This window comes from Delphinapterus leucas, chromosome 2 (assembly GCF_059928025.1).
Source record: "Delphinapterus leucas isolate spDelLeu-1000000601 "Yukka" chromosome 2, BTC_Dleu_Yukka2, whole genome shotgun sequence".
NCBI classification, from domain to species: domain Eukaryota; kingdom Metazoa; phylum Chordata; class Mammalia; order Artiodactyla; family Monodontidae; genus Delphinapterus; species Delphinapterus leucas.
Genome location: NC_143130.1, coordinates 142,174,872 through 142,202,167, shown reverse-complemented (window position 1 = coordinate 142,202,167; position 27,296 = coordinate 142,174,872). Strand labels below are relative to the sequence as shown.

The 27,296-nt window shown below is 41.6% G+C and overlaps 1 protein-coding gene across 1 annotated transcript in view; it reads right to left on the bottom strand.

Moving 5' to 3' along the window:
- The window catches only part of SYT16 (synaptotagmin 16), a 246,935-nt gene extending 220,176 nt beyond the window's left edge, over positions 1-26,759 (bottom strand). The window contains exon 1 of the mRNA XM_089906271.1: positions 26,744-26,759. Coding sequence (XP_089762397.1) covers positions 26,744-26,759 — 16 coding nt within the window. The remainder of the gene's footprint in view (positions 1-26,743) is intronic.
- Positions 26,760-27,296: the final 537 nt, after the last annotated feature.

The following is a 27,296-nucleotide window of genomic DNA, read 5'->3' as shown; positions in this document are numbered from 1 at the left end:
CCTCACACCTGCTAGGATGGCTAGTATCATTAAAAAAGACAAGTATTGGTGAGGATGTGGAGAAAAGGGAACCCCTGTACACTGTTGGTGGAATGTAAACTGGTGCAGCCACTATTGCACACAATATGGAGGTTCCTCAAAAAATTAAAATTACAATTATCATTTTATCTACCAATCCCACTTCTGGGTATATATCCAAAGGAATTGAACTCTAGATATCAAAGAGATATCTGCATTCCCATGTTCACTGCAGAATTATTCACAATAAACAAGATATGGCAATAGACAAGATATGATGGAACAATGTCCATCAATGGATGAACAGATAAAGAAAATGTGGCATATACATATATACAATTGATTATTATTCAGACTTAAAAAAAGAAAGAAATCCTGCCGTTTGCAACAACATAGATGGACCTGGAGAACATTATGCTAAGTGAAATAAGCCAGTCACAAAAAGACAGATACTACACGATCTCACATGTGGAATCTAAAATAGTCAAACACAGAGAATGGATGGTGGTTGCCAAGGGCTGGGGGAGAGGGAAGTGGTGAGATGTTAGTCACAGGGTACAAAGTTTTAGTTACACAAAATAAATAAGTTCTGGAGATTTACTGCGCAACATAGGGCATATGATAATAATACTGTACTGTATACTTACAATTTTGCTAAGAGGATAAAACTTATGTTAAGTGTTCTTACCACATAAGGAAAAATATCTACAGCTTTTTGTATGCAAAAAAAGAAAGAAGAGAAACAAATAACCCAGAATGCCCTCATATCAATTAAAGAAATTGAATTTGTAGTTTTTAAAAAAAAAAAAAAACCTCCAGGACTGGATGGCTTCTCTAGGAAATTGTACTAAACATTAAAAGAAGAAAGAATATCAGTTTTGCACAAACACTTCAAGAAAATGGAAGATAAAGAAACATCTCCCAACCTATTTTATGAGGCCAGAAGTATCTTGTAAAAAGACTGGGCAAAAACATTAAAAAAACTTAGACCGGTATTTTTCATGAAGAACACAGACATAAAATTTCTCAAATTTTTACCCAAAGAAATCCAACAATACATTAAAAAAGGATAATACATAAGTCCAAGTGGTCTTTATCCCAGGAATGCAAGAATGGGTCAACAGTCAAAATCAATGCAATTCAACATACTAACAGACTAAGGAAGAAAAATCATATGATCTTCTCAATAGATGCAGAAAAAGCAGTTGACAAACTTCCACATCCATTTTTTTTTTAACATCTTTATTGGAGTATAATTGCTTTACAATGGTGTGTTAGTTTCTGCTGTATAACAAAGTGAATCAGCTATACATATACATACATCCCCATATCTCCTCCCTCTTGCGTCTCCCTCCCACGCTCCCTATCCCACCCCTCTAGGTGGACACAAAGCACGGAGCCGATCTCCCTTCCACATCCATTCTTGATCAAAGTGCTCAGCAAACTAAGAATAGAAGGCAACTGCCTCAACCTGACAAAGGGCAACTACAAAAAAATCTACAGGTGACACCAGACTTAATGATAAAAGACTAGATGTTTCCCCCTAAGACTGGGAGTAATGCCTTTCTCTTCAACAGTATCATCTTTAGTTACATTGTTGCCTAAGTATTTCACATTTTTTATGCCAGTGTACATAGTATTGTTTCTTAATTGTAAATAGCACTGTATTTTAAGTTAATTGCTAGAATATAGAAAAAGATTGTGGAGTGGGGTTTTTTTTTGTATATTTTACCTTGCAACCTGTGAAACTGCTAGCCTCACTTAATAGTTCTAGTAACTTTAATGTAGATTACAACTGACAGCTCAGGGCATATAGATCTCCTAGGTATTGAGTACAGGGGTAACCCTCAAATGAAGATGAACTAGCAAAGTTCTCACCAACCACATGAGGAAATGAATCACCATGAGAATAAAAACTGCAAATAAAGAGAGTTTTACTTCTTCCTTTTCAATCTGTATGTCTTGTCTTTTTCTCCCCATACTGCAACATACAATATAACAAGAAAATCCAGGAGAACTTATTCATAGAAATTGACACACTGATTCTAAAATTTATATGGAAATACAAATGACTTCAATTACCCCAAACCCAAAGCGTTAAAAAAAAAAAAAAAAAAAGGAGAACAAAGTGGAAGGACTTATACTACCTGACACAACACTTATTTTTCTTTTTTGTATAATACATAATATACAGCATACTGCATACAATATACAATAAGTATCTGGTGTAAAGACAGACATATAGACCAATGAAAGAGAACAGACACTCCAGAAATAATCCCACACATATGTGGTCAATTAATTTCCAATAAAAGTGTCAAAGCAATTCAATGGGGAAAGGATAATCTTTTTCAACAAGTGGTGCTAAAACAATTAGATGTGCAAAAAAAAAAATGAACCTTGAACCTTTGTTAACAACATGAACAAAAATATTAAATGGATCATTAGACCTAAATGTAATATCTAAAACTATAAAACTTCTAGGAAAAAAAACATTGGAAAAATTACTTGCGGCTTTGGTTTAGGCAAAGGTTTCTTAAGTAGAATACAGTAAGCACAAAGCATAAAATTTGTTTAAAGGAAAATTAGATTTTATCAAAATTTAAAACTTTCTCTTCAAAATACACTGTTAGGAAAATGAAAAGGCAAGCGACACACTACGAGAAAATATTTGTAAAACATATCTGACAAAGAACTTGTGTTGATTCCATCTACCTGAAATTTTAGAAAAGGCAAAACTATAGAGATGGGAAAACAAATCACAATTGCCAGGGTCTCCAGAGGGGCACAAGCAAAGTCTGGGGGTGAGGAAAATGTTCTATATTACGAATGTGATGGCGGTTACAAAATTGTGTACAGTTTTCAAAACTTACAGAGTGGTGCACCTAAAACTGGTGAGTTTTATTTCATGTAAACTGTATGTCAATAAAGCTAAAAGAATATAGCAATAACGTATAATCGAATATCATTAAACAGAAAGTAAAAAGCACTGTGATTCAGCCATCCAGACACCTCCATGGTTAAGACTTCTGTGCACTAAAATGTTTATATTTTTACCATAAAAATGATCGTTGTAAATTTTGCAACTTAACTTTGCCAACTGTTTTGTAACCCACCTTTTTTTTTTCACTCAACATATCCTGTGTCCACAAAGAAACAGGACAACCACATGACTTCCAGTGGCTTCAAAATTATCCATTGTATTCATGGAAAATAACTCATTTGGTTTCTTTCCCAGTGTTTATTATTGTGAGCAGTGTTGTCAAGAATCCTACTCTCTGATCACCATCTCCCTTAATTCTAGTTCACTCCTTCTAGAACTCCCAATCTCACCATCTGATTCTTCCACGACTGGGATTCCCTCAATCCCACTACCTTCTCAGAATCTCTCACCCTCCTCAAGATTTGCTGCCTTCTTTCCCCAGCTCCCAACACCATGGTCGGTCACCACACATCTCACTGGACACTCCCTACACTCACTGCATTTTCCCACCGCATCAGACCCACTTAGCAAAACCACCCTCCATAAAATCCAACTCTGCCCCACAGATGAACGAGGCAGGAGGAAACCAGTGGGTGAGCTGAGTGGCCTCACACTGTACTCTGGGCCCCTCAGTGCTGTGCAGCCATCAGGCTGTATCCCTGGTCCCTTCTCTCCCAGCCCAGTGCCTCTCAAACTATCTGTTGTGAAGGACCAGATGTTCTTATTTCCAATCCATTATAGACCAACATTCTTGTAAAATACGATAAAAGCATTACAGCAATGCCAACTGCTATAGATGTTTCTAAATGCTCTCACTTTCTGTGCTGGTGTCTTCACAGGTGCACCCGTGCCCTGCAATCCCAGATGACCCTCCCACACCTTCCGCTCTCCTCAAACCACCAGCACGCCCACCCCTTCTTCTCTCTCAGTGATGACCTTGTTTCCTCCTTCTCAGGGAGGGAATGAAGACGATCAGAAGGGGCCAGGCTTCCCATACACTCTCTCTCTCCCTTTACTACAGATGAACTGTTTACAGATGAGCGATCCACGTTCCCATCTGAGGCCAAATCCTCCATTTATGCACTGGGCCGCACCCTTCTCATCCACTCAAGAACACTCTTCTTTCTCTCACATCCAAGATTCTTCCCTTTCCACTGGATCACTCCCATCCGTCTACATGCTGTTGTTTCTCCCATCTTAAAAAAAAAATTAGCCTCCCTTTATCCCACTTCCCTGCTGCCTCTGAATTCCGCTTTCCTTGGGTGCTGTTATACTTCCTCCAGTCTCTCTTCCCCTCTCCTCAACCTACGCCGATCAGGCTTGCCCTACCGCTCCATTCAACTGCTTTCTCAAGGTCAAAGACATCCCCTAGGTAAAATCCAACAGTCAACTGTCAGTCTTTGAAGCAAACACGTGTAATGGTCCACATCTCGCTCCCTGGGCCCACCTGTGATCTCAGCCGCAGCTGTAGTAGAAAGTCCCATGCTCACTCCTTCCTCATCAAGCACCCACCTCACCTCTCTGCTTTTCTGCCTCAAGGCCTTCTCCCACAGCAGCCTGCAAAGCGCAGAAGCAGAGGGGAGTCAACACTCCCAGGAAAACCCTCAACCAATGGGGGACTGGATAAATGTCCCAGCTTCACATCACTCGTACAGACAAGTCTGGGGGCACTCTGGCTCCTTCTCAGATGTCTCAGTGGAGCTGACCCTATAATCTAGAGCAGCAACCTCAATCACACACCCTTTAATGGCTTTCTTCCACAATCTCACCTCTCATTCCTGTTCCTTGGATCACCTCCAAATAAATACCTGTATCAAAGACCTTGTTCACAGACCCTGCTTTTAAAGGAACCGACACTAAGGCAAACCTTATCTAACTTACCAACCACACTTGACACGGCTGATCATTCTCTCTCCCTTGAACAGATTCTCACTTGGCTTCTAGGACATGAGCTCTCCTGTTTTTCCTCCCACTTCGCCGCTTGCTCCCTGTAAGACTCTGCCAGTTCCCCTCCCTGACCCCTGAGTCCTTCGCCACTTCTCTTCCATGCCTATGCTTACTCCTTGGGGGATGTGAGCCAGTCTCACGGCTTTAAATATCACCCAAATGCTGAAGACTCTCAAATTTATATATTGAGACCAGATCCTTCCCTTGAACTCCAAACTCAGGCATCCAACTACCTACTCAACAGCTTTCCTAGGATGTTTAAAAGACATCTCAGACTCGATGTTCCCAACACTAGACTCCTGATGCCCACTCCGGTGCCAACCCTCACCTGCCCAAACCTATTCCTTCCACTGCCTTCTCTCAAAGTTCATGGCAACTCCTTCCTTCCGGTGCTCAGGCCAAAATCCTTCCAATGACCCTTGATATCTCTCTCTCTTACGCCATGCAATTAGTGAATTGTCAGTTCTATTCTCAGAAGAGTACATATGTCATACTGGAGATGAATGAGTGTGTGTGTGTCTCTCCAAACTGACTACTTCTCACCGCTTCCACTGCTACTCTCCTGAATCAAGCTACCATCATTTGTGGCCAACGTTCTACCTAACTGGGGTCACCCTTTACCCACCTTCCATCAATTCTCAAAAAAGCAGCCAGAGTAAAACTGTTAAAATATATGTTAGATCACACTGCGTGTATCATCAAAATCCTTCGCAGCTTCAAATCCCACACACAGTAAAATGCAGTCTTCACACCAGGTCTCAGGACTACCCCACCTGACCCTGCAGCACCTCCCTCACCTCACATCCTCCCACCCCGCTTCTCTCACCCCGTTCCAGGTACACTGGCCTCCTTGCCATTCTCGCCTACACCAGGCACATTCCTGGCTCTTCCTTTTCAAATCCTTTGAGGACTTTAGGAATAACATTTGAGTGGGAAGATATAAAATTCATGTGTTGATTTGACGTGTTAGTTATGAGCGATTTTTTTTTGCCAGCTGTGTCCTTTTTAGACTTATTCAAACCACTCACATTTATTGCAAAAGGACTGGATCCCCTTTCATGGGATCTGCTGGATTCTGTTCCAAACACACTGAGAAGTATAAACACCTTGCCTGGATATTATAATTGACAAATAAATAACAACATAATTACCACTCTACTCTCATGGTAAATAAACTATTTTGCAGAACAGTTTTGAATTTCTTAATAATCATCCTACTATATACATCTGTAGTTCCATCCAAAATTCTAGTCTAGTTAACCTACCAATGGGCATAAGATAGGCTTGTTCCTTTAACTATACTTAGGAAACGAACTTGGATTCAGATAGCGCTGAACAGAGTCTGGCGGTGGCGGTGCACACATTCCCTCTCCCTGCGTCACCTCTGAGCTTCAAGGACTTCGCTCGTGATCTGTAATTAATGAAGTATAAAAAGAGAAAAGGTTTCTGGACACCAAGCTAACAATAAATTTAACCAGGTCCTTTCAGAAGGAGAATATTTATTCAATCAAGCACTCACAGTTCATCTAACCCAGCCTCCTCTGTTTCCTATAAAAGCAAGTGTGATGAGAGAAAAATCCAAGAAAACGTCTTTAACTTAAGAAGATGCTAGAATTTTCACTACTGTGAGACAAACAGAAGTAAAATCCCAAAGTCCTTTCTATACACAAGGGAGGTGTTTGCTGCATATGCCATGGCTGTGCAAGTGGAAAAAAAAAAAGAAAAAGTAACAGTTTTGATAAACTTTAGGTAAATTCCGAAATAACTCTTTTGTTCTCTATGCTTGAGTTTCCTAATATGCAAAATGTAGGCTTTCCATTGTGGATTGAAACTTGACCCTGAATAACTATCCCAACAGAGAAAGCCTGTAATGTAAAGGGCCCAGTACCCCGAGGGTCCAAAATGATTTCAATTCTTCTGCCTTTAAAACTGTGTTTGTTTGGGACAAGTGGAGAACAATGAAAAGTCAAACTCTACACTTCAAGTCCTCAGTAAGTCAACAGGCAATAAAACTCTGTGTTTATGGTGTCAACATGACTCAAAAAAAAAAAAAAATTCTAGTTAACTTTCTTTCAAGTAAAAACAGATGTCTTGCATTTTTACATAATCCTTCAGAGCAACTGTCATTTTCTCAACAGCCAGTTCAGCCCCTGCCAGAGAGCCAAAAAGAAAACATAATGGCCTTGAGAGTAATGAAAAGAACATTCAGTTTCACTAATTATCACCAACACATACCAGGGTGAACAGAAGAAGGAGAGGCACATCTCATCCCAACCAAAGCAATCAACTTTTGTCAAATGCATCTGATGTAGGGAACACCAAAGGGATAAACAGACAAGAATCCCTTTCTTCAAAATGTTTACAATCTAGTTACTGGGTAGATATAATAAAATCAGAAAAAAAAAGTTTTTCTTTTTAAAGCTAATCAGTTAAAATTAAAGAATTTTGGACTTCCCTGGTGATGCAGTGGTTAAGTATCTGCCTGCCAATGCAGGGGACACAGGTTCGAGCCCCGGTCCGGGAAGATCCCACATGCCACGAAGCAACTAAGCCCGTGCGCCACAACTACTGAGCCTGCGCTCTAGAGCCCGTGAGCCACCAACTACTGAGCCCATGTGCCTAGAGTCCGTGCTCCGAAACAAGAGAAGCCACCGCTTTGAGAAGCCTGCTCACCGTAACAAAGGGTAGCCCCCGCTCACCACAACTAGAGAAAGTCCGCGCACAGCAACGAAGACCCAACGCAGCCAAAAATAAATAAAATTTTTTTAATTAAAGAATTTCAAATTAATAAGACTCAGATATTCCAAAAGACTTTTAAATAAAAACTGCTAATCTGGGAATGCCCCACTGCTTCTAATTACATGTTATGGAATCCAAAGGCAATGACACAAGATGAAGTCATTCCTTTTTGCTAAAACCAAACAGGGTTAGCTGGGGAGCTGCCACGCATTCGCTGTGACAGGAAACAAAAGCCTGGGACGTACCTATAAGTGTGTCCCGACACAATGACTACTAAGAGTGGATGCTCTGAGATTTTTTTTAACCTGAATTACAGGTGGGTCCCTCCAAAAGGATCCCAGATAGTTCTGGGAGACCACATCACCATCTCGAGATAAGCCTAGGGGACCTTTGCTTACTTCCTACACTGGCTATCATTTAGCCCAGGGAGATCCCAGGGGATTTCTATCCCATTTCAGTGGATTCTCAAGCCAGTTTGGTCCCTAGTCCCCAAAACTGGTTCCTAACGACAGACAACCACTGGCCTAACCTAATCCCACTGCCTCCCTCCCGCCTGGGTGACAGCCCATTAATTATCCCTTGTCTGTCACATCGTCAATCTCTCCCCCTCCATTGGCTTCCCGCCCTCCGCCAAGCCTCTCAGTACACTCAAGTCTCCTCTCAAATCCTCTAATGGAATTCTAAGCTGCCCTCTCATCTCCTTACCTTCTCCTACAAACTCCTCAACTGAACAGCCCATATTCACTAGCCCTACCTCTTCACCTTCCTTTACACCGTAATTCCTCCGATCCAGCTGCTTCATTCAGCTGCCTTCACCCCACGTGGCTAAACCAGCTCGCAAGTCACCAGCCACCTTGTCATGGCCATTTGAAGACTGTGCTCACTCCTTATCACGTTGGATCTCTTGGCTTTATGACATGAGAAGTGTCCTCCTTTGCCTCTGTGACCACACTCTCCCTGGGCTTTGCTCCTAACTCTGGCTCCCCTTTCCTGCTCTCACTTGGGATGCTCTAGTTATCCACCCTCATCAACATCTGTACCCCTCCAGCTTCAGCCGTCCCGCTTTTTCTTACTCCACTCACTCTCCCTGAGCGATCTATTCACTGTACGGCTTCTCTTAAGCCTATTCACCGAAGTCTCCCAAATCTAAAACCACCAACTCTCTCTCAAGTTCTAGATTCCTATTTCCAATAGCATGTCTTGCTTCTCTATCCAGAAGTCCCACATGCATCTTTTTTTTATTTATTTTATATTGAAGTATAGTTGAGTAACAAAATTGTATTAGTTTCAGGTGTACAGCAAAGTGATTCAGCTATACATATACATGTTATCTATTCTCTTTCAAATTCTTTTCCCAGTTTGGTTACTATAGAATACTGCTTTGATTACCGTAATTCTGCAGCAAGTTATAATATAAAATCAGGAAGTGTGAATGCTCCAGGTTTGTTCTTCCTTTTCAAGATTCTTTTGGCTATCTGGGGTCCCTTGAGATTCCACATGAATTTTAGGGTAGGTTTTGTTTGTTTGTTTTTGTTGTTGTTGTTTTGCAGTACCCGGGTCTCTCACTATTGTGGCCTCTCCCTTTGCAGGGCACAGGCTCTGGACATGCAGGCTCCGCGGCCATGGCTCACGGGCCCAGCCGCTCCGCGGCATGTGGGATCTTCCCGGACCGGGGCACAAACCCATGTCCCCTGCATCGGCAGGCAGACTCTCAACCACTGCACCACCAGGGAAGCCCTAGGGTAGGTCTTTTTACTTATGCAAAAAAAAGTCATTGAGATTTTTTAAAATCTGTAGTATTGACATCTTAACAATATTAAAGCTTCTAATCCATCAACCTCTCCATGAATATCTTCTTTAATATTTTTCAGCAATGTATTGTAGTTTTCATTGTATAAGTCTTTCACCTCTTTAAGTTAATTCTTAGGTATTTTATTCTTTTGATTCTATTGTAATAAAATAGTTTTCTTAATTTCCCTTTTGGATTGTTCATTGTTAGTTTACAGAAACGCAACTGATTTTTGTGTTGTTGCCTTTGTAGCCTGCTACTTTGCTGAAAATGTTTATACATCAATTTTTTTGTGGAATCTTTAGGGGGTCTCTCGACATATAAGATTATATAATCTGTAAACAGAGAGAAATTTACTTCTAAACTTTTAAAATTTCCAAAACTATGACCTAGATTTTTTTTTAATTATTTTTCTTTTTTCTTTTTGGCTGCATTGGGTCTTCGTTGTTGCGTGCAGGCTTTCTCTAGTTACGGCGAGCAGGGCTTGGGCTGCTCATTGCAGTGGCTTCTCTTTTTGCAGAGCACAGGGTCTAGGCGTGCGGGCTTCAGTAGTCGTGGCACGCAGGCTCAGTAGTTGTGGCTTGCAGGCTCTACAGTGCAGTCTCAGTAGTTGTGGCGTACGGGCTTAGTTGCTTCACCGTATGTGGGATCTTCCCAGACCAGGGACCCAACCCATGTTCCCTGCATTGGCAGGTGGGTTCTTAACCACTGCTCCACCAGGGAAGTCCCCTAGATTTTTTTCAATTCTCATGTACTCCATTTTATTGCAGAAGTCCCACATGCATCTTAAATGTGTCCCCAAACAACTCATCGTCTTGGCCTCCAAATGTACTTTTTCTCATACTTTCTGTTTTAAACAGTGGGAGTTTCATTGAACCAGCTGCCTAATCTTGAAAACTCTATAATCTTTTATTTCTCCTTTACCCTCTAAGCCATGGATTCTACCTCCAAATTGTCTCTTACATCTGTATGTTCTGCACACACTGCCTGAGCTCAGCCCCTGAACACCTGCTTGGCTTCATCCAACAATTGCTAACTCATCTCTCCCTCTCCCCCGCCCCCCCCCACCCCCACCTTCCTCTCTCTCCCTTGTCTACATGTCACAGGGCTCCCTCCCAGGTTAATTACAGTTTCTCTGAACAGGAGAGAAGAAGGTAGAAGTACAGTTAGCCCTGAGGCACTGGCTCGTTTCCCTAAGTAAGCCCATAGGAATCTAATGCAACAGCCAGTGGACTGTGACTTGCTGGCCTAAAAGGTAAATTAAATCTTTCCTAATACAGTAAATGAGGTGCTCTGGGATGCGGCTCCAATCCAGCTCACCTGTACTCACTCCCCCAAATAATTCCCACACGCGCATCCCTCCATCACCCCTGCACCCCCGGTGCTCCAGACCTGTGCTCTTGCAGCCCCGCCGTCTTGGAGGTATTGTGCCTCACTTCTTTCCCACCATGCAGATGCTTTCCCATATTTCCAGGCCCAGCTCAAATGTCATCTCGTGTCGATAGCTTCCTGCCCCGTCAAGTGGAGTCATCATCATTATCTTCCAGCACCTCCACACAACTCTGAATGAGCCCCTCTCCCAGCACTGAGTACCATTTCCATTATGTAATAACCATGAGGTCCCCTCCATATTGAGAGAACCCAGTGAGTTCTTGGCCTACACTAGAAATTCAGTAAACAAACACCTTTTCCGCGGTGAATGCTGACTCAAGTGAAACACAGCCAAACACAGGATGATTTACTGAGGTGTTCATTTGTGCTTTCTTCCGGCTGCTATTTCTGTCAGCATTTTTCCTTTCCCTCCCAAGAAGGTAGACAACTGTAGGTTTGGAGTTCTGGTCTCCCTGGCCAGAGTCACCGGAGAATGTCATGGTTTTTCTTTTTTTTTCTTGGCGGTACGCAGGTCTCTCACTGTTGTGGCCTCTCCCATCGTGGAGCACAGGCTCCGGACGCACAGGCTCAGCGGCCATGGCTCACGGGCCCAGCCGCTCCGCAGCACATGGGATCTTCCCCGACCGGGACACGAACCCGTGTCCCCTGCATCTGCAGGCGGACTCTCAACCACTGCGCCACCAGGGAAGCCCTATTATGGTTTTTTATACTGCAGGGTCGTAAATAGAAGTTGCAAGGTATCCTAGAAAGTTCCCATCCAGTGGTTTGTGGAAGGAAGCCAATGCCAAAGGGTATAGGACATGGATATTCCCCAGGACCAGGAAAGGAATGAGTCTGAGGGATTGTACTCTGTCAGTAACCGAGACCCTATTTCTACTGTGCTTGGATAGGTGGGTGAGTGGAAAAGCTACCCCAGAAAGCCTACAGTGGATGGACACTATGCACTGTCTCCCAGAGTGGTCAGTGGTGCGAAAGCTGGGAGGGTCAGCTGACTCGGCCTAACTGCTGTTCCAGTCTTCAGCTGCAGCATGTCAAACTGTGCAACTATCTTTATGGAGCCAACTGTGGACAGCAGACTGGGCCCCACCCAAAATTTGTGGCCCTGCTAGTCTGGGATTCTTATATGCTCCTTTGGAGTGGGCAAAGTTACTTCAGTAATGATTGAGATTGAATTTTCCCTCCAATGGGCCACTGATTCAATGTAATTTAAAGAAATAAAGCAATGTGACCTAAAGTAATATTGCGATCTAAAATTAATACCTACTACACAATGCTCATTAAAATACCCAGGAAAATCACAGGATCCCTCAGAGCATCCTTGAAACAGCTTTGGGACAGAACACTGGCCCATTCTTACTTTGAACACACATTATCTAATATGCCAAGATGCTATTACACAGAAATGAAATTGCACATATACATCTGTTTAAAACTATTAAAAAGTCTTCTTTTGGTATGTGCTATGACATATCTCTTCAAATCATATCGGTTTGCAAAGCCAAGGGCAGAAACAATCCAGGATGGGATGACCAATTCCAGTTTTGCAAGATACTAGGATCTAGGAAGGAGGCTGACATCTAGGGAAGTGCAGTTCTCGAAAATGGCCACAAGATGGTAGAGTAGCCCTGTACACCAGAAGCCTATTGTCAGCATTTCACAGTGCTGGAACCTAGGGTTTGTTAGACGATCCAGGAGACAATTAACATAGGACAGTTGGAAAGCCTGTTCCTAGGGGAATTTTCTGCTTAGGCATTTATCCTCATATTATTAATACCCCCGTTTTATAGAGGCAGGCCCTCCACGAGCCTTTGTGAGGCCTGAGCGCGTTCAGATATTGAGCCCCCAGCACAAGGACCAGCCTCCCACGCCAGGTGGAGGATCAATACCTGTGACCAAGGTATTGATCACTAGCACACTAGCACACCCGCTAGTGTGCTAGTGATCACCCGCTCACTAGCACAAAGTTACCACCGAGCAGAGGGCTCATTTGAAGCCCCCTTAATCTCAAGGCCCTGATCAAACCTCCCAAGAGGAAGAAAGGAAAGATAAGCTCAATGTAAAACATTTCAGCAAAGGCAGGCTCAGTTGCCTCTTGATGGGACCCTAGCCTTTCGATGACATGAGCCCATGGTCTTCAAACCACTTCCCTCACTCCCGTCAGTGTGGGTCAGTGCATCTTCCGCAGGGGACATGGGAAAATCCAGACGGCAACTGGAAAATTGCTCTGAACTCATGAGAGAATATAAACGCCTAACTGGATATTAGTTTGAGGCAACAAGAAAATTTATTCAAAGAAATTTAGAAGATCCTAAAGAAAGAAAGAAGGACAGACATAAATAAATGGAGATGTGTGTTACCTGTGACTGAGCAGCTAACAAGCTGGTTTCCCCAGCACCCTCACATAATTCTGTAAGCTGCCCTACACTCTAGAGTTAAATCCCTTATCTTACAAAAAGTAGGTCTCACTAAGCTGGGGCGTATGATAAGCTGAGCCAGGTAGAGAATATTTTTGTTAGGTTATCTACCATCTGCAATTTATTTTTGTAGAAGTTTTGTTAGATTTTGTTATCAATGCACTGCTGGTGAGAGCGCAAATTGGTGCAATCTCCCCAAAGGGAAATTTGGCAACATCAAAAGATCAAATGAATATATCCCTTGTAAGCTCCTTCACCTCAGAGACCTTTGTCTGTTTTGTTCACTGATATATCCCAAGCTACTAGCACAGTGTCTGGCACATAGTAGGCGCTGAATAAATGTTTGTTGAATGAAAAAAAAAAATGAGTATACTCTTTGAGTCAGCAGTTCCACATCTAGAAGTAAATAATAAGACAGTATAAAAAAAGAAATTCAACTATATTCATGGCAGTATTTTTCTAATCTTTCACTTCTCCATGAAAAGCTGATTGACAGAATAAATCATAAAATAATCACCATCCATGAGACATTCACAATATACTTAGTGAAAAGGCACGTTAGTGCAGTACACATTACTGTATTATGTTTTCTGCTACTCAAAGTGCCAGTCTATTAACTGATTTTTAGGATCCATAAATATAAATCAACACACTGCCTCCTTCATTGAAAATCTTTTGTCATAGCAAATAATACAATAATTTCTCTTACTCTCAGTATCTTCATATGCTTAATGCAGATAAAAATCAGGATTTATAAAATGTGTGTTTCTTTAAGGCCTTAATGAAACTAGAACAAGTTCTTTGAAAACAGAAAGATACTACCAGACACATGTCCAGTTTTGTAGGGATGCTAGGCTATGTGCCATCATATGTTAATACAGGAAACACCACACACCTTTTTCAAATAATGGGTAACTGAAATACAGCAATGTGCTTAATAAATAATTCCAAAAGAGAAAAAAAAGCAGAGTACCAAGTAGTATTTATATACCAATATAACTGGATATATGGATGGTGATGATCTACATCAAATGTGAATTCAGGCCATGTGGTATATACAGAGCTGATATGGATGTGCCCTTCCCACCACAGACACATGGGAGCTCCAGATTAAATATAACAAATGAACTAAATCTAATTACATACATGAGCTCCAAAAGACAAATATACCCCAGATTTCAAAATCAAAGAAAAGCAAAACCAATGCCTCAGAAATCCACTGGGGTTTTAGTCTCAGATTTAGGGGTGATGGGCCTACACGAGGATGAATAACAGGCACTAAAGCTCCATCCAGAACTCCCTGCCAAAATGAAGCCCAGACCACCATGAAGAACACTCTTGCAAGCAAAAATTAAGACTATTCAGAGCCTGCTCACCAGCCCAAGAAAGAGCAAAGACATTGCTGAGTGTCCCAGACCTTGAGTTAAAAAAAAAAAAAAATCACCTGTAAAAAATGGAAATTCTAAGCTCACACAAGATGAGGGGGGTCTAAGTTTTTTCTCCATGCATAGTTTAAGAATGCAAATGAATAGTTAATATATAAAGTGATCCAAGACCACTAAAATCCCTAGGGATCCAGCAAACACAACATTAAAATCTTTATCCTTAGCAACTCTTCCACAGCTCAGGGCTTACAGAAAACTCTAACAATAAACTACCAAACTTAAATATCACAGACCACATAAGGAAACAAATCACCATAAGAGTGAGTAGCAGACCCCAAAATTGACACACCAAGAAGTAAAAACAATAGACTAGAAAAGAATCATGTTTTTAAATAATTTAGAAACCATAATGAAGAAATAAGATACTATAGGAAAAGAACAGATTTTTTTAAGTAATCAAACAATTTTTTAAATAAAATCTTATCACTGGAATGAAAAAATGATCAGTAGGTTAAATAGCAGACTAGATCTAAGTTAAAAGAAAACTGCTGAAGTGGAAAACAAATCTGAAGAAATTATGAGGTGGGGGAAGGGAAGAAAGAAAAGAGAAAGAATGAGTATCACTGAACGAGTGGTTAATAGATATGAAACACAGAAAGAGAAGCTGCAACATCTGTCAGTCTAATAATGTTTAAGAAGGAAAGAACTGGGGGCAGGGGAAATAGGGGGAGAGGTAATGCTCAAAGAGATAATGACTAAGAATTTTCCGGAACTAGGGAGCTGAGAATTAATATTGAAAATGTCTTGAACAAGATAAATAAAAATGAATCACACACACAAAAAAATACTTCAGGGCTTCCCTGGTGGCACAGTGGTTGAGAGTCCGCCTGCCGATGCAGGGGACACAGGTTCGTGCCCCAGTCCGGGAAGGTCCCACATGCCGCGGATCGGCTAGGCCCGTGAGCCATGGCCGCTGAGCCTGCGCGTCCGGAGCCTGTGCTCCGCAATGGGAGAGGCCACAACAGTGAGAGGCCCACGTACCGCAAAAAAAAAAAAAAAAAATACTTCAGTATAAATCTAACAAAATATTACAAGATCTGTATGAGGAAAACTATAAAACTCTGATAAAGGAAATCAAAGAAGAACTAAATAAATGGAGAGATACACTATGTTCATGGATAGGAAGACTCAATATTTTCAAGATGTCAGGTCTTCCCAAATTGATCTATACATGCAAAGCAATCCCACTAAAAATCCCAGCAAGTTATATCGTGGATATCAACAAACTGATTCTAAAGTTTGTACGTTGAGGCAAAAGACCCAAAATAGCCAACACAATATTGAAGGAGAAGAACAAAGTTGGAAGACTGAAGTTACCTGAATACAAGATTAACTAATAGTTACAGTAATCAAGACAGTGTAGTATTGGAGAAACAATAAACAGATTAATGGAACAAAATAGCCCAGAAATAGAATCCCATAAATATAGTCAACTGATCTTTGACAAAGGCTCAAAGGCAATACAATGGAGCAAAAACAGTCTCTTCAACAAATGGTACGGAACAACTGGACATCACTTGCAAAAAAATTAATCTAGACACAGACCTTACACTCTCCACAAAAATTAATTCAAAATGGATTAAAGACGTAAATGTAAAACACAAAAGTATCAAGCTCCTAGAAGATAACATAGGAGAAAACCTAAATGACCTTGGGTATGGTGATGCCTTTTTAGATACAACACAAAAGGCAGGATCCATGAAGAACTGATAAACTGGACTTCATTAAAATTAATAACTTCTGCTCTGTGAAAGACAATGTCAAGAGAATTAGAAGACAAGCCACAGACTAGGAGAAAATATTTGCAAAAGATACAGCTGATAAAGGACAGTTATCCAAAATGTTCAAAGAACTATATAACTCAACAATAAGGAAACAAACCACTCAATTAAAAAAATGGATCAAGACCTTAACAAACACCTCACCAAAAAATATATTCAGATGTCAAATAAGCATATTAAAAGATGCTCCACATCTCATCAGGAGTGTGAATTAAAACAATGAGATACCACTACACTCCTAGTATCTAATGGCCAAGCAGAAAGGCTCTGGGTTCAATGAACCAGTCATCTCTGGTGGTAAGGATGAAGTTCTGTACTGAAAACAGGGTCTTTGGGAAGAGCCCCAAAATGAAGGGAAAGACCACTGGACACCTTCACCTCCCAAACTCACAAGATGATAAAAGCTGGGCCTACATGCTTGCATGCACAGAGTAAGAGACAGAAAACACTGTTCAAGGGTCACTGAAACATGAAAACATTGTTCATGTTATAAAAGTAGTTTTGACCTTGATGACCCTCTAAAAGTCTTAGGGACCTTGACCACCCTGGGTTCTCAGGTCCACACTGTGAGAACTGTGTAAAGGATGGGATCCAGGAAAGAGGAGGCTCACAGTAAAGAAACAGACTGAATTTAGCAAACATTTGAATGGTTACTCTATGCAGGTCACCATGCTTATTCAATAGAATGACAAAGTTGAGGAAATACACCTAAAAGTAGATCTTTTCCTCAAGGGGCATATAGAATAGACAGAGGTTAAAATAGAAAAATATAACCGAAGAGGTATAGGTAAAATGAATGACGGATTCTGTTTGGGAGAGTTGATAAAGACGTCAAAGACAAAACACCATGGGGGAGAGGCAACTTTTTAAGAAATTAATTTCAGACTCTCCCTTTCTATTCATTTTATAAACAGTGATTTTATCAGATAAAAACAGAAATGCTTGTCTCAGGGAGCTAACTCAGTTTCTAAAGACAAAGATAGTCTTATCTCGATTACAAGGAGCTAATGACTCTGGTTACAACTCTTTTACTATAGAATAGCTTTCAGGTGATAAGTAGTAATCAAAAATGAAATTGCTCCGAGTTTCAAGAAAGGGACATGAAATCAAAATCAATCCTTTCCATTAGGCAAACCTTTTCCAAATAGTTTCATTTTCTAAGCTCTAACTAACTAAGGGTCAATAATTTTAAAGGAAGAATTCAAACGGTAGTTTGTCATTGCACAGAACAATACTATCAGACAGTAAGGAAACGTCTAGTTTCCAGGTATCTGTCACCCTCTTACTAAGTCCAAAAAAAAATGATTTGAAATGGATAAAACCACTTGTAAGAGTATACAGTACAAGCATATAGAGCCTTAAAATTTAAATAGTCTCCTATCCCCATGTGATGCCTCACATGCTAGCAAGGAGCCTTCATAAAATCCATTTGCCCCTGAGAGAGAACAGCTTCCCTTTGACACAATTCTCATCCCCCTCATTGTTCTTACTGTGTTGTTCACCAACTCTCAACTCAAGTTTCACAGCTTCGTCCTGACTTCCTTTACTTTTTAACTTCTCCAAAAAGAATGTGAGTGTTTTCATTTTTATAATTTTGTAACAGCTTTCATAAAATGAATTCACAAGGCATGCAGTCTTCTGTTTATTCAAGCTCCCTGCAGCAGCATCTCATTCAGACATGACTTTCCCAGTGACAGTTTAAAGGCCAAACATTACCTTCCCTGCCACCCTTCCACTACCATCCTTCCTACAGCACATCAGCTCTCTGGCAGGAGGGAGGAGGTCAATTTCTTTTCTGAGAAAGGCAATTATCATTTCAGATTTTACCATCCCAATGTTATCTAAAGTTTAAAAGAGAAATGTGATACTCCAAACAAAAATACAATTGAAGATGTAGATACAAAAGTCTCATGGGAGTATGGCAGATAGAACCTAAGATGGCCTCCAAATGTCCCCATCTCCTAGTAGTCATGCCCTTGTTTAATCCCTTCATTCTGAGTTTAGCCAGAATCTATAACTTGCTTCTAACCAATGGAATATGACAAAGATTTTAATACCTGTCTTGGTAGGAGACTCTGTCCCTTCCTAGCTTTGATGAAGTAAGTGGCCATTACTGGGGAGGCTCACGTCTAAGGATGACCTCCAGCCAAGAGCCAGCAAGAGATTGAGGCCCTCAGTCCATCAGCCCACAAGCCCAAGTCTTTTCAGGGCCTGAGTCTTGCCAACACTATGTGAGCTTGGAAGGTGATCCTTCCCCAGTCACGCCTCAGGCCTTCGGATGAGAACCCAGCCCTGGCTGACAGCTTAATTGCAGCCTGGCAGACTCCTGATATCCAGAAGCCCTGCCCAGACTCCTAACCTAGAGAGCTGACAAATGTGTGCTGTTTTAATCCACTAAGCTTGTTGTAATTTGTTATTCAGCAATAGATAACAAATACAGGGAGAGCACAAAGAAAAATAACACGTATAGCTATAATTATGACAGTAATGATCACCCCGAAAATCTAACAATTGATTTTATGCAAATAGACCCATTAGGGAAAACACTGCAATGCACCTCTAAAAAGTCTAAGGAAAGGATGGTAGGGGCTGAGGGGTGAAGGGTTGTCTTCCACCTCCTCCCTGTAGAGAAGCAGGGGCGGGCTGGTTAAAGGCAGCCTAGCTTCTGGGGACTCTACAAACCTGAGATTGACAAAGTCAGTGTGTCTCAGCCAAAACTCAAAGGAATAGTGAAACCAAAGGAAAACAAACAAACAAAAAAGAAACGATCGGCAGGTACAGAGATTACAGAATGAGCTGGGAAGCAAGAGAAACGGGGACTAACAAGATGGGCAGTGAGAGGGCCTCCCAGGGCAGGAGTGAAACAGAGCAAGGCTACCCTCAGAACCTGGATGGCCAAGGTCAGGACCAGCAGAGATAGCAGGCAGATGAGGTCATTGTATATGGACATTACTAGAAGATTAAGCCTTTTTAGAGCTCAGTAATGGGACCACCAGCAGTATCCTCAGGCTTATCATCATCATTGGACAAGCTCTTATAAGACTTCAGAGCCAGCTCTGAGGACACACCCTAAAGCAACCTCCACCCAGTGCTACAGCTACCCATCAGCCATGGCCACACAAGAGGCAGGCCGCAGAGCCCAGAGAGATCCCCGAGAGCCAATCAGCAGAGAGGATCCCAGAATGCTCCTGGATCTTCAGTAAAAGAGGTAGTCGTTGGAGCCCCTCTAAGAGCCCAGCACTGAAACCTCCCAGGTTGTTAAAGGCCGTACGTACACATATGCACCACAAGCCCACGTACTCACATGCTGCACCACACTTGCACAAAACAATGAGCAGTGGAAAAGAACACATCACAATTAATACTGCTACGTAAAATCTGAGTTCTGCACCTTCCGGTGATTTCTCCTGGAGTCTCCTCCCTGCAGTCTTACATTTCTAAACAGATCATTTGGTCTTCATTTTATATTCTTCACAAGGAAAAATGGAATCAATGACTAGGGACCCCATTTCTGAAGGTCGGACCTTTCTTGTAACATAAGGCACATACTATGGGAAGGATGTTGTAGGGAACGAGGAGACAGACAATTATTTGATGGCTACTGTGTGCACGATCTCAGTTAATTCTTGCAACTCCTCAGAGTGGAAAAAGACAAAGCCTCCAGGAAGTTAAACAACCTCCCTGAGGTTACCCAGCCAGTAAGTGGCAGGACCAGAGTTCAAAACGTGGGCATCTCTGAAACTAGGCCTGTGCTTTCTTCGACCATCCCACAGAGAGTTCGTCGATCTTTTGGAATTTATATTGCGCTAACTCAATTGACAATCTAACTTTGATTGGTAACAGCTTATGGTTAAAGTAGTATATAAATATACTAGTATATAAGCCAGGGGAATTTTCACATAGGGTGGATAAAATCATTATATGTCTTAACCTTTGCTCCACTGTAAGTCAAACTATAAAATGTGACTTAGTGCATTCCTAAAATTAGAACTCTCAAAAATATTATACTCTGGTAATAAGAAAATCTAATGTAAAGGGATAGTACCTATGCATAAATTTAAACTGCCTAAAATCAGTTGTGCATAGTCCCTTAATGCAAGGTTGATAACTGCACATAAGAAGTTTGTTTGCAATATGTGCTTCAGATACCTCCCTAATTTATTAGAAAGAGCTGTCAATCATTTTACCATCATTTTAACATACAGATAATCATTGTCAAATGGCATAACGGGCATGTTTTAAATCAATCCATAATGCTAAATAATAGTAATTAATTACTAAATGATATCCTAGTGATCTAAAAGAATAAATGTCATCCACATCTACCCACACTCAGGAGGTTTACTCCTCCCAAGAGATCTGGCCCATTTCTATTACAAAACATTAGAAAGTCAGCTCAATCGAAAAAAAATGCTTCACTGGACTTACTAAATCAAAGGTGCCACGCTGAAATTAAAACTTAGGGAATTCTACTCAAATAGTATGAAATTAGTCATTCTAACTTTCAGAATGTTTCATTAGGATAACATCAAATGAATAAATTGGTCCAGAATACTGTCTCCTTACCCATCTTTATGTTTTCTTCAGGAATTTAATTCTTGGTTTAAAAACAGAAGGAGGAGTTTGGGAAACAAAACAAAAACAAGCAGCTTCTCAGACTCTTTCTTCTACACCATTTATAATTACCCAGGCTTCGTCAGCTTTTCAAACTTAGATCGAGTGCACAACCCACATTTGTCAAATCAGTGCGTTTCTCAGAACTCTGGTTACTATCCTGCAACACTAACAAGTTCTAAATGCTATCATCTTGTATTACAGAATTGTTACTTTTCTTAAGTGCAATAGCAGCACGAGGGTTATGGGAGAAAAAAAAATGTACCCAGAAGCACACTGAACATCCGTGGTTAAAATAACATGATGTCTTGGAATTGCTTTCAAAATAGCACCTAAAAACAGGGGAGGGGGAGAGCAGGTATGTAAATGCAAAATGCTGATAATTTTTAAAGCTGGGTTACCTGAGTACATGGGGTTCATTATACTATTCTCTCTTCTTTCATATGTACATGAAATTTTCCATAATAAAAAGTTTTGTGAACATCGTCATCTCAAACCAGAATTAGGAGTCCAGAATTGTGTCTTTCGATATTATTTCTTTCAAAAAGTAAACTAAATAGTATTAGAGCACAATGCCTAGAATTACAGATCAGCATCCCAGTGCTATCATTTATGGGTTTTTTTTAATTGAAGTATAGTTGATTTACAATGTTTTGTTAATTTCTGCTATACAGCAGTGATTTAGTTATACATATGTACAAGAAAGGGAATGTAAAAAAAAAAACAATACCTTTTAAAAATCTCACTAAAAAAAAAGAAAAATACTTAGGAATAAACCTGACCAAGGAGGCAAAGACTTATATGCTGAGAACTATAAAACACTAATAAAGGAAACTGAAAATAATTCAAAGAAATGGAAAGATATCCCATGCTCTTGGATTGGAAGAATTAATATTGTTAAAATGGCCATACTACCCAAAGCACTCTACAGGTTTAATGTGATCCCTATCAAATTACCCATGACATTTTTCACAGAACTAGAATAAATAATCCTAAAATTTACATGGAACCATACGCTTTGTTTTGTTTTTCAAATTTACAGAAGAGTTGCAAGACTAGTACAAAGAACTCCTAGATTCACCAAATGTTAAGATTTGGCATATTTTATCTCCTTCTTTCTTGTATAACACACATATACATAAATCTGCACACATATACACAAACATTTTTCTCCTAAACCATTTGAGATTTAGTTGCAGACATCACGTCCCCTTACCCCTAAGGACTCCGGTTTCCCCTAAGGAAGACAGTCCCTTCCAAACTGCAGTAAAAACATCCTATTTAGGGAATCTAACATTGATGCAAGGCTATTATCCAACATACAATCCATATTCAAATTTCCCCAATTATTACAACTTGTCCTTTGTAGCATTTTTTCCTGATTTGGGTCAGATCCAAAACCATCTATTGCATTTACTTATCTCTGTAGTCTTCTTCAATCTGGAACAGTGCCTCAGGCATCTTTCATGACACTGACTTTTGTGGAATGTCTCCAAATGTGGGCTTGTCTGATACTTCCTCCTGATTAGAACCAGGTTATGTGTTTTTGGCATAAGTGTCGCTGTATCCTTCTCAGGGCTTCAGATCAGGAAACACAGGATAGCAGTTTGCCCCATTACTAGTGATGCTAACTTTGACGGTTTGGTTAAGGTAGCGAACCCCACGTTTCTGCACTGTAACATTACCCTTTTCCCCTTTGCAATTAATAAGAAATCTGTGGGGAAATTCTCCAAAAATGTAAATATTCTGGTCTTCAAGTTTTCACACAATACTTTAGCATCCGTGGATGATTGCTGTATGAATCAAGTGTTACTATGATGGTTGCAAAGTAGTCATTTTCTAACTCTTTTTGTCTATATTTTTTAGTTGGCATCATTTCCAATCATAATAAACATTAAAAACTTATAAACAAGTTTACTCAAGAATTTGAGTGCTTTTTCACTCAAAGTCAAGCAATTTTCTTTTACCTCCTCAACACCCTACACGAGTCCTGAACATCTCAAGTGTAACTGTTTAGCGGAGATCCCTAACCTTTACCTGCTTAGAGCCTAAATTTGAGTTTTCCCTCCCCTGCTTTCTCTTCCTTCTGTCCTCCAGGACCAAGCAGAGTGGAAATTGCTGCTGGGATAAGTAGGATGGGTAAGAAGGAAATTCCAGGTTGTCGACCAGTAAGTGGAGGGAGGAATGGCCTGTGGGGTAGCAACTTGTGGATGCACCCGGCCAAAATGACACACTACCAACCAGTAAACCAGGAGCAACCAGATGGGGACTAGATATTTCCCCGATGAAGCCAAATATTCATCCACAACAGCCCCAAAGACCCATCCACCCAAGAATGCCCCGCAAGTTCCAGGGCATAATACAATTACGTATTTCCAACATTGCCCAAACACGCCTGGCAGTTCCTGAGAAATTAGGCTTATAAACAGACTACAGTGACTTTAACAATAAAGACTCATAAGGGGAAGTATTAGTAATGGAACGAACGACATAAATGGAAGAAAAGAGAAAAATACTTCACTATGATCCGGAAACACAAAACTATCAGCAACGCTGTAACCGAAAGTGGGATCCGGCAGCTCGCCGCTCAAAAGTCAATAAAGAGGCAAGGTCGGTGGAAAGGAAAGCTTGCTTTATTTTTGGATGCCGACAAACTGGGGAGGGGGGTGGAGGGAGGGACGGGGGGAGGCAGATTTCTGTCCAAAGCCCGCCCCCCACCGGACAATCAGTGGGCAAGAGCTTTTATAGGTGAAGGGAGGGGGCAACATGCAGAAACAGTACAGTCAGCTGTGCCAGTCATCTTGAAATTGGTCGTGTGGTGGTCTGACCAGCACCATCATGATTGTTTTAAATACGATTAATCTTCAGTTCCAGGGTCAGTTTGTTCCCACTTCCTTGAGGCCAGTTCTTGGAATTGTGGCAGCTCATGTCATGGCTACAGCCTGGTCATCATGTAGTTAACTTCTTCCACCTGGTGGAGGTTTGAGTATCCACAAGACAGCTCACAGGATAGGGCTCAGAATCTTATCTATAGCCCTTGAGGAGGAACTAAAGGTCCTTAATTATGCTTAATGACTAAACTGTTATTATTTACTCTCGTTGGACTGTTTTCCTTTGTTTCTGCATTTTCTCACTTCTCTGATTAAACTTATTCTACGGCTAAAGTTTTCCCACAGACAAAAGGCAGGCGGAGGACACGGGGGGCAAGGGCCATAGGGCCCTGCCCCATTTCAATACTTATTACTGAGAAACTCAAGAAACATAGGTCAAATACGCCACCACTTTATATAATAACCAGGCTGCTCACATTAACAGGGTTTTGGGGGGTTTTTTCCTACTAGTCTCACCTTCTTTCTATTACAATTCCTCCCAACTGTTTCAACCTTTTAAAGATCTTATAAGCCTGAGTTATACAAATAAAAACATGCATAGCCCAAGGGGAATCTAGTTTGAAGGTCTCAAAGATCCTTATCATTTCACCATAACTCTCTGAAAACCAAGGTGAGGCTCTCGGATTCTCCATTCTTCCCCTGGAATCTGCCCTCGGACACCATGCTGTCCGAACGTAAGGACATTTTCGTTCTATTTGTTACATTCATTTTGGTGAACGTTATAAGTTGCCAGGCAAATATTTTTTAAATATCTCTATTTTATACACATTTACATGCCACATTCGTAAGGGAGGTCCTTCTGGATTCCTTCCAGAAATGACTGGAGAGGATTCAGGTTTTGCTCGGCTTTAGAACTAATTTTTCTCTCAAGGGGAAATTTCCTGGGGGACAAAAATAGAGAAAGCAGTCAGCTATAGCCCTAAGGCAACAGTGCCCAGGTTTGATTTATGTTCATGAGGCCATGTACCTGACACACAGTGACAGGACTGAAGAAGGGACTCCTACCTGCCTCTCACCTGTCATTCCCACACTTACAGATGAGAGAAGAGCAGGGAGCATGGTTGCTTCACCTGGAACTTGATAGAAACGTAAAATTCTCAGACTACAACCCAGACTTACTGAATCACAGGCTCTGGGAGGGCCAGCAATCTGTTTTAACAAGCCCTCCAGGTGACTCTGATACAGATTAAAACCTGAGATGTATTACTTAAAAAAAATAACGATGTCAAAGTATTTTTGAAAGCTCTTGGAGTAATTCTAATAAGCAACCAAGATGAGATCACCTTTATGCTAACTGTAAGGGAATTGTGGGACTGTAAGCTGTAGATATGGTCAAGATTTGGAGAGAATTTTTCAAGACACTGGCTGAGAATACTTCCCTTCTTTTCATTTCCCTAGTAGGACACATAGTAAGTCTCTCACTCTACTTCTGAATGAGAACAAAGACAAACTAATTATCCTCTACCTCTGGAAACCTTTCATAGTTTCAGCTCCATGCTAGCTGAGAACGAACATAATTAAGATTGCACCTAAAAATCGGCTCAAGAGCTAAGCTGGTTGAATATTATCATTTTTTCCGTAAACAAAACAAATGGGCTAAAGTTTGATTCTTCAGTAGAGCTGAACAGAGCTTGTAAGGAAGTCGAAGAAATATTTCTCTAAATAAATTGGGCAGAGAGAGCACGGCTAATTTTTTTTCTAGGATACCAAATGTATCATCTTTACCCTAAATATAAGAAAATGAATAATGGTACACTGTCCCACAGCATTTGTGGGATGCAAAAAATTGCCTATAGATACTTCAGGCCCCTTTGCCTTTGTTTTTAAGAAATACAAGAATAAGGCCAAATCTAATTATCTTCCTCTTTTTTGAGTATTACTTTGTTAATAAAAGGCTAAAGCCATAATTTCTTTTCCTAGACAAAAAAAAAAGTGAGCTAAACTACACTTTTTATAAATGAGCAGAGAAAAAGAGAGGCTTGGCTCAAATTAGCCAATTTTATTATAAACACCTGATCTAGATTTTTTCATTTAAAAAGGGGGAGAGCATGGTGGTATCTCCACACATATAAACTGATGGCAAAGAAAGGGGGGAACTACCCTGTACTAGGAGCCTACGATGTGCTCATCACCGTGCAGGAGATGTGACAGATTTGTCCTGACTTTAAAGATAAAGAAACTGAGGTCATTTGGAACCTTCCATGGTTCCATGGAAGTGAATTTCAGAGGTTTCAAATACAGATCTGTTTGGCTACAGAAACCCATGTTCTCTGCACTATAGCAAAGCTGTGTTCTTGGCTGGGATAATAGTTTGTTTAAAAGAAAAATAATAAATTATTGCAGAAATGCTGACCCCCATCTTCCCATCTTTGTCCCTTCTCACCTTTCAAAGATGCCTACCAAAGGGCCTCTCCAGCCAGTACACCATTCATTCATTCATTTAAGCCCCTAACGTGCCAGGTCTGTACTAGGGGCTCAGACGCAACACCTCCTGCGTGCTAGGTACGCAGCAGGTGTGACCAGTGGTTTTACTCGGACCTCCCTTTGAGGTTCCACCAACACACACCCAGCTTCCAACACAGCTAACTTAACCAGCTTTCATAGATGTGATTCCATTTCCAAAAGCACTGAGCAATAAAGCAGTGGTGCCAAGATGCCGAAAGCAGGCCAACCCAGAGCCTTCCAACACTTCCGTTCAGTAGTTTTAACCTGACACGTCCGCGCGCTCACCTCGTTCACTGTCCATGGTGACCAGATACGGTCACCGGCCGCTGGGAACATGGCCCGGCTGGGGCCACTGGGGGGCCGATCGCTCAGGCCACCCTTATGCCCAGAAGTCGAACACACAAACCCAGCCCAGAACTCGGGGCGAACCTTGAATTCAGCGCCAAGAGCTCGCGGCGCCTGGGTGGCAGGGCTCCCCAAAGGTCGGCTCTAGCCCGGGGACACCCCCCAAAGGGCTGCGTTGGCAAGGCCCGCTGCCCCGCGGCATCGAGCGTCCCCTCCACCTGGGCGTCCACCGCACGCCCTTCTGCCACATCCCTCCGGGACGGGCTGCCAGGGCCGCCTGCGCCTCTCCAGTCCTGCCCGGCCGCAGAGGGTGACGGGCGGAGGGGCGAGAGGGCACCCGGCCGAGGCTCCCGCGAGCCCTGCACAAAGGCGGGCGTCGGAAACAGGAGGACTTCCCACCCCCGGGCCCCGCGGCCTCCCACCCGCGGCCTCCGCCGCCCGAGCGCACTTACTGTCGGTCGCCATGGTCCGGCCCGGGGCTGCGGGTCGGCCG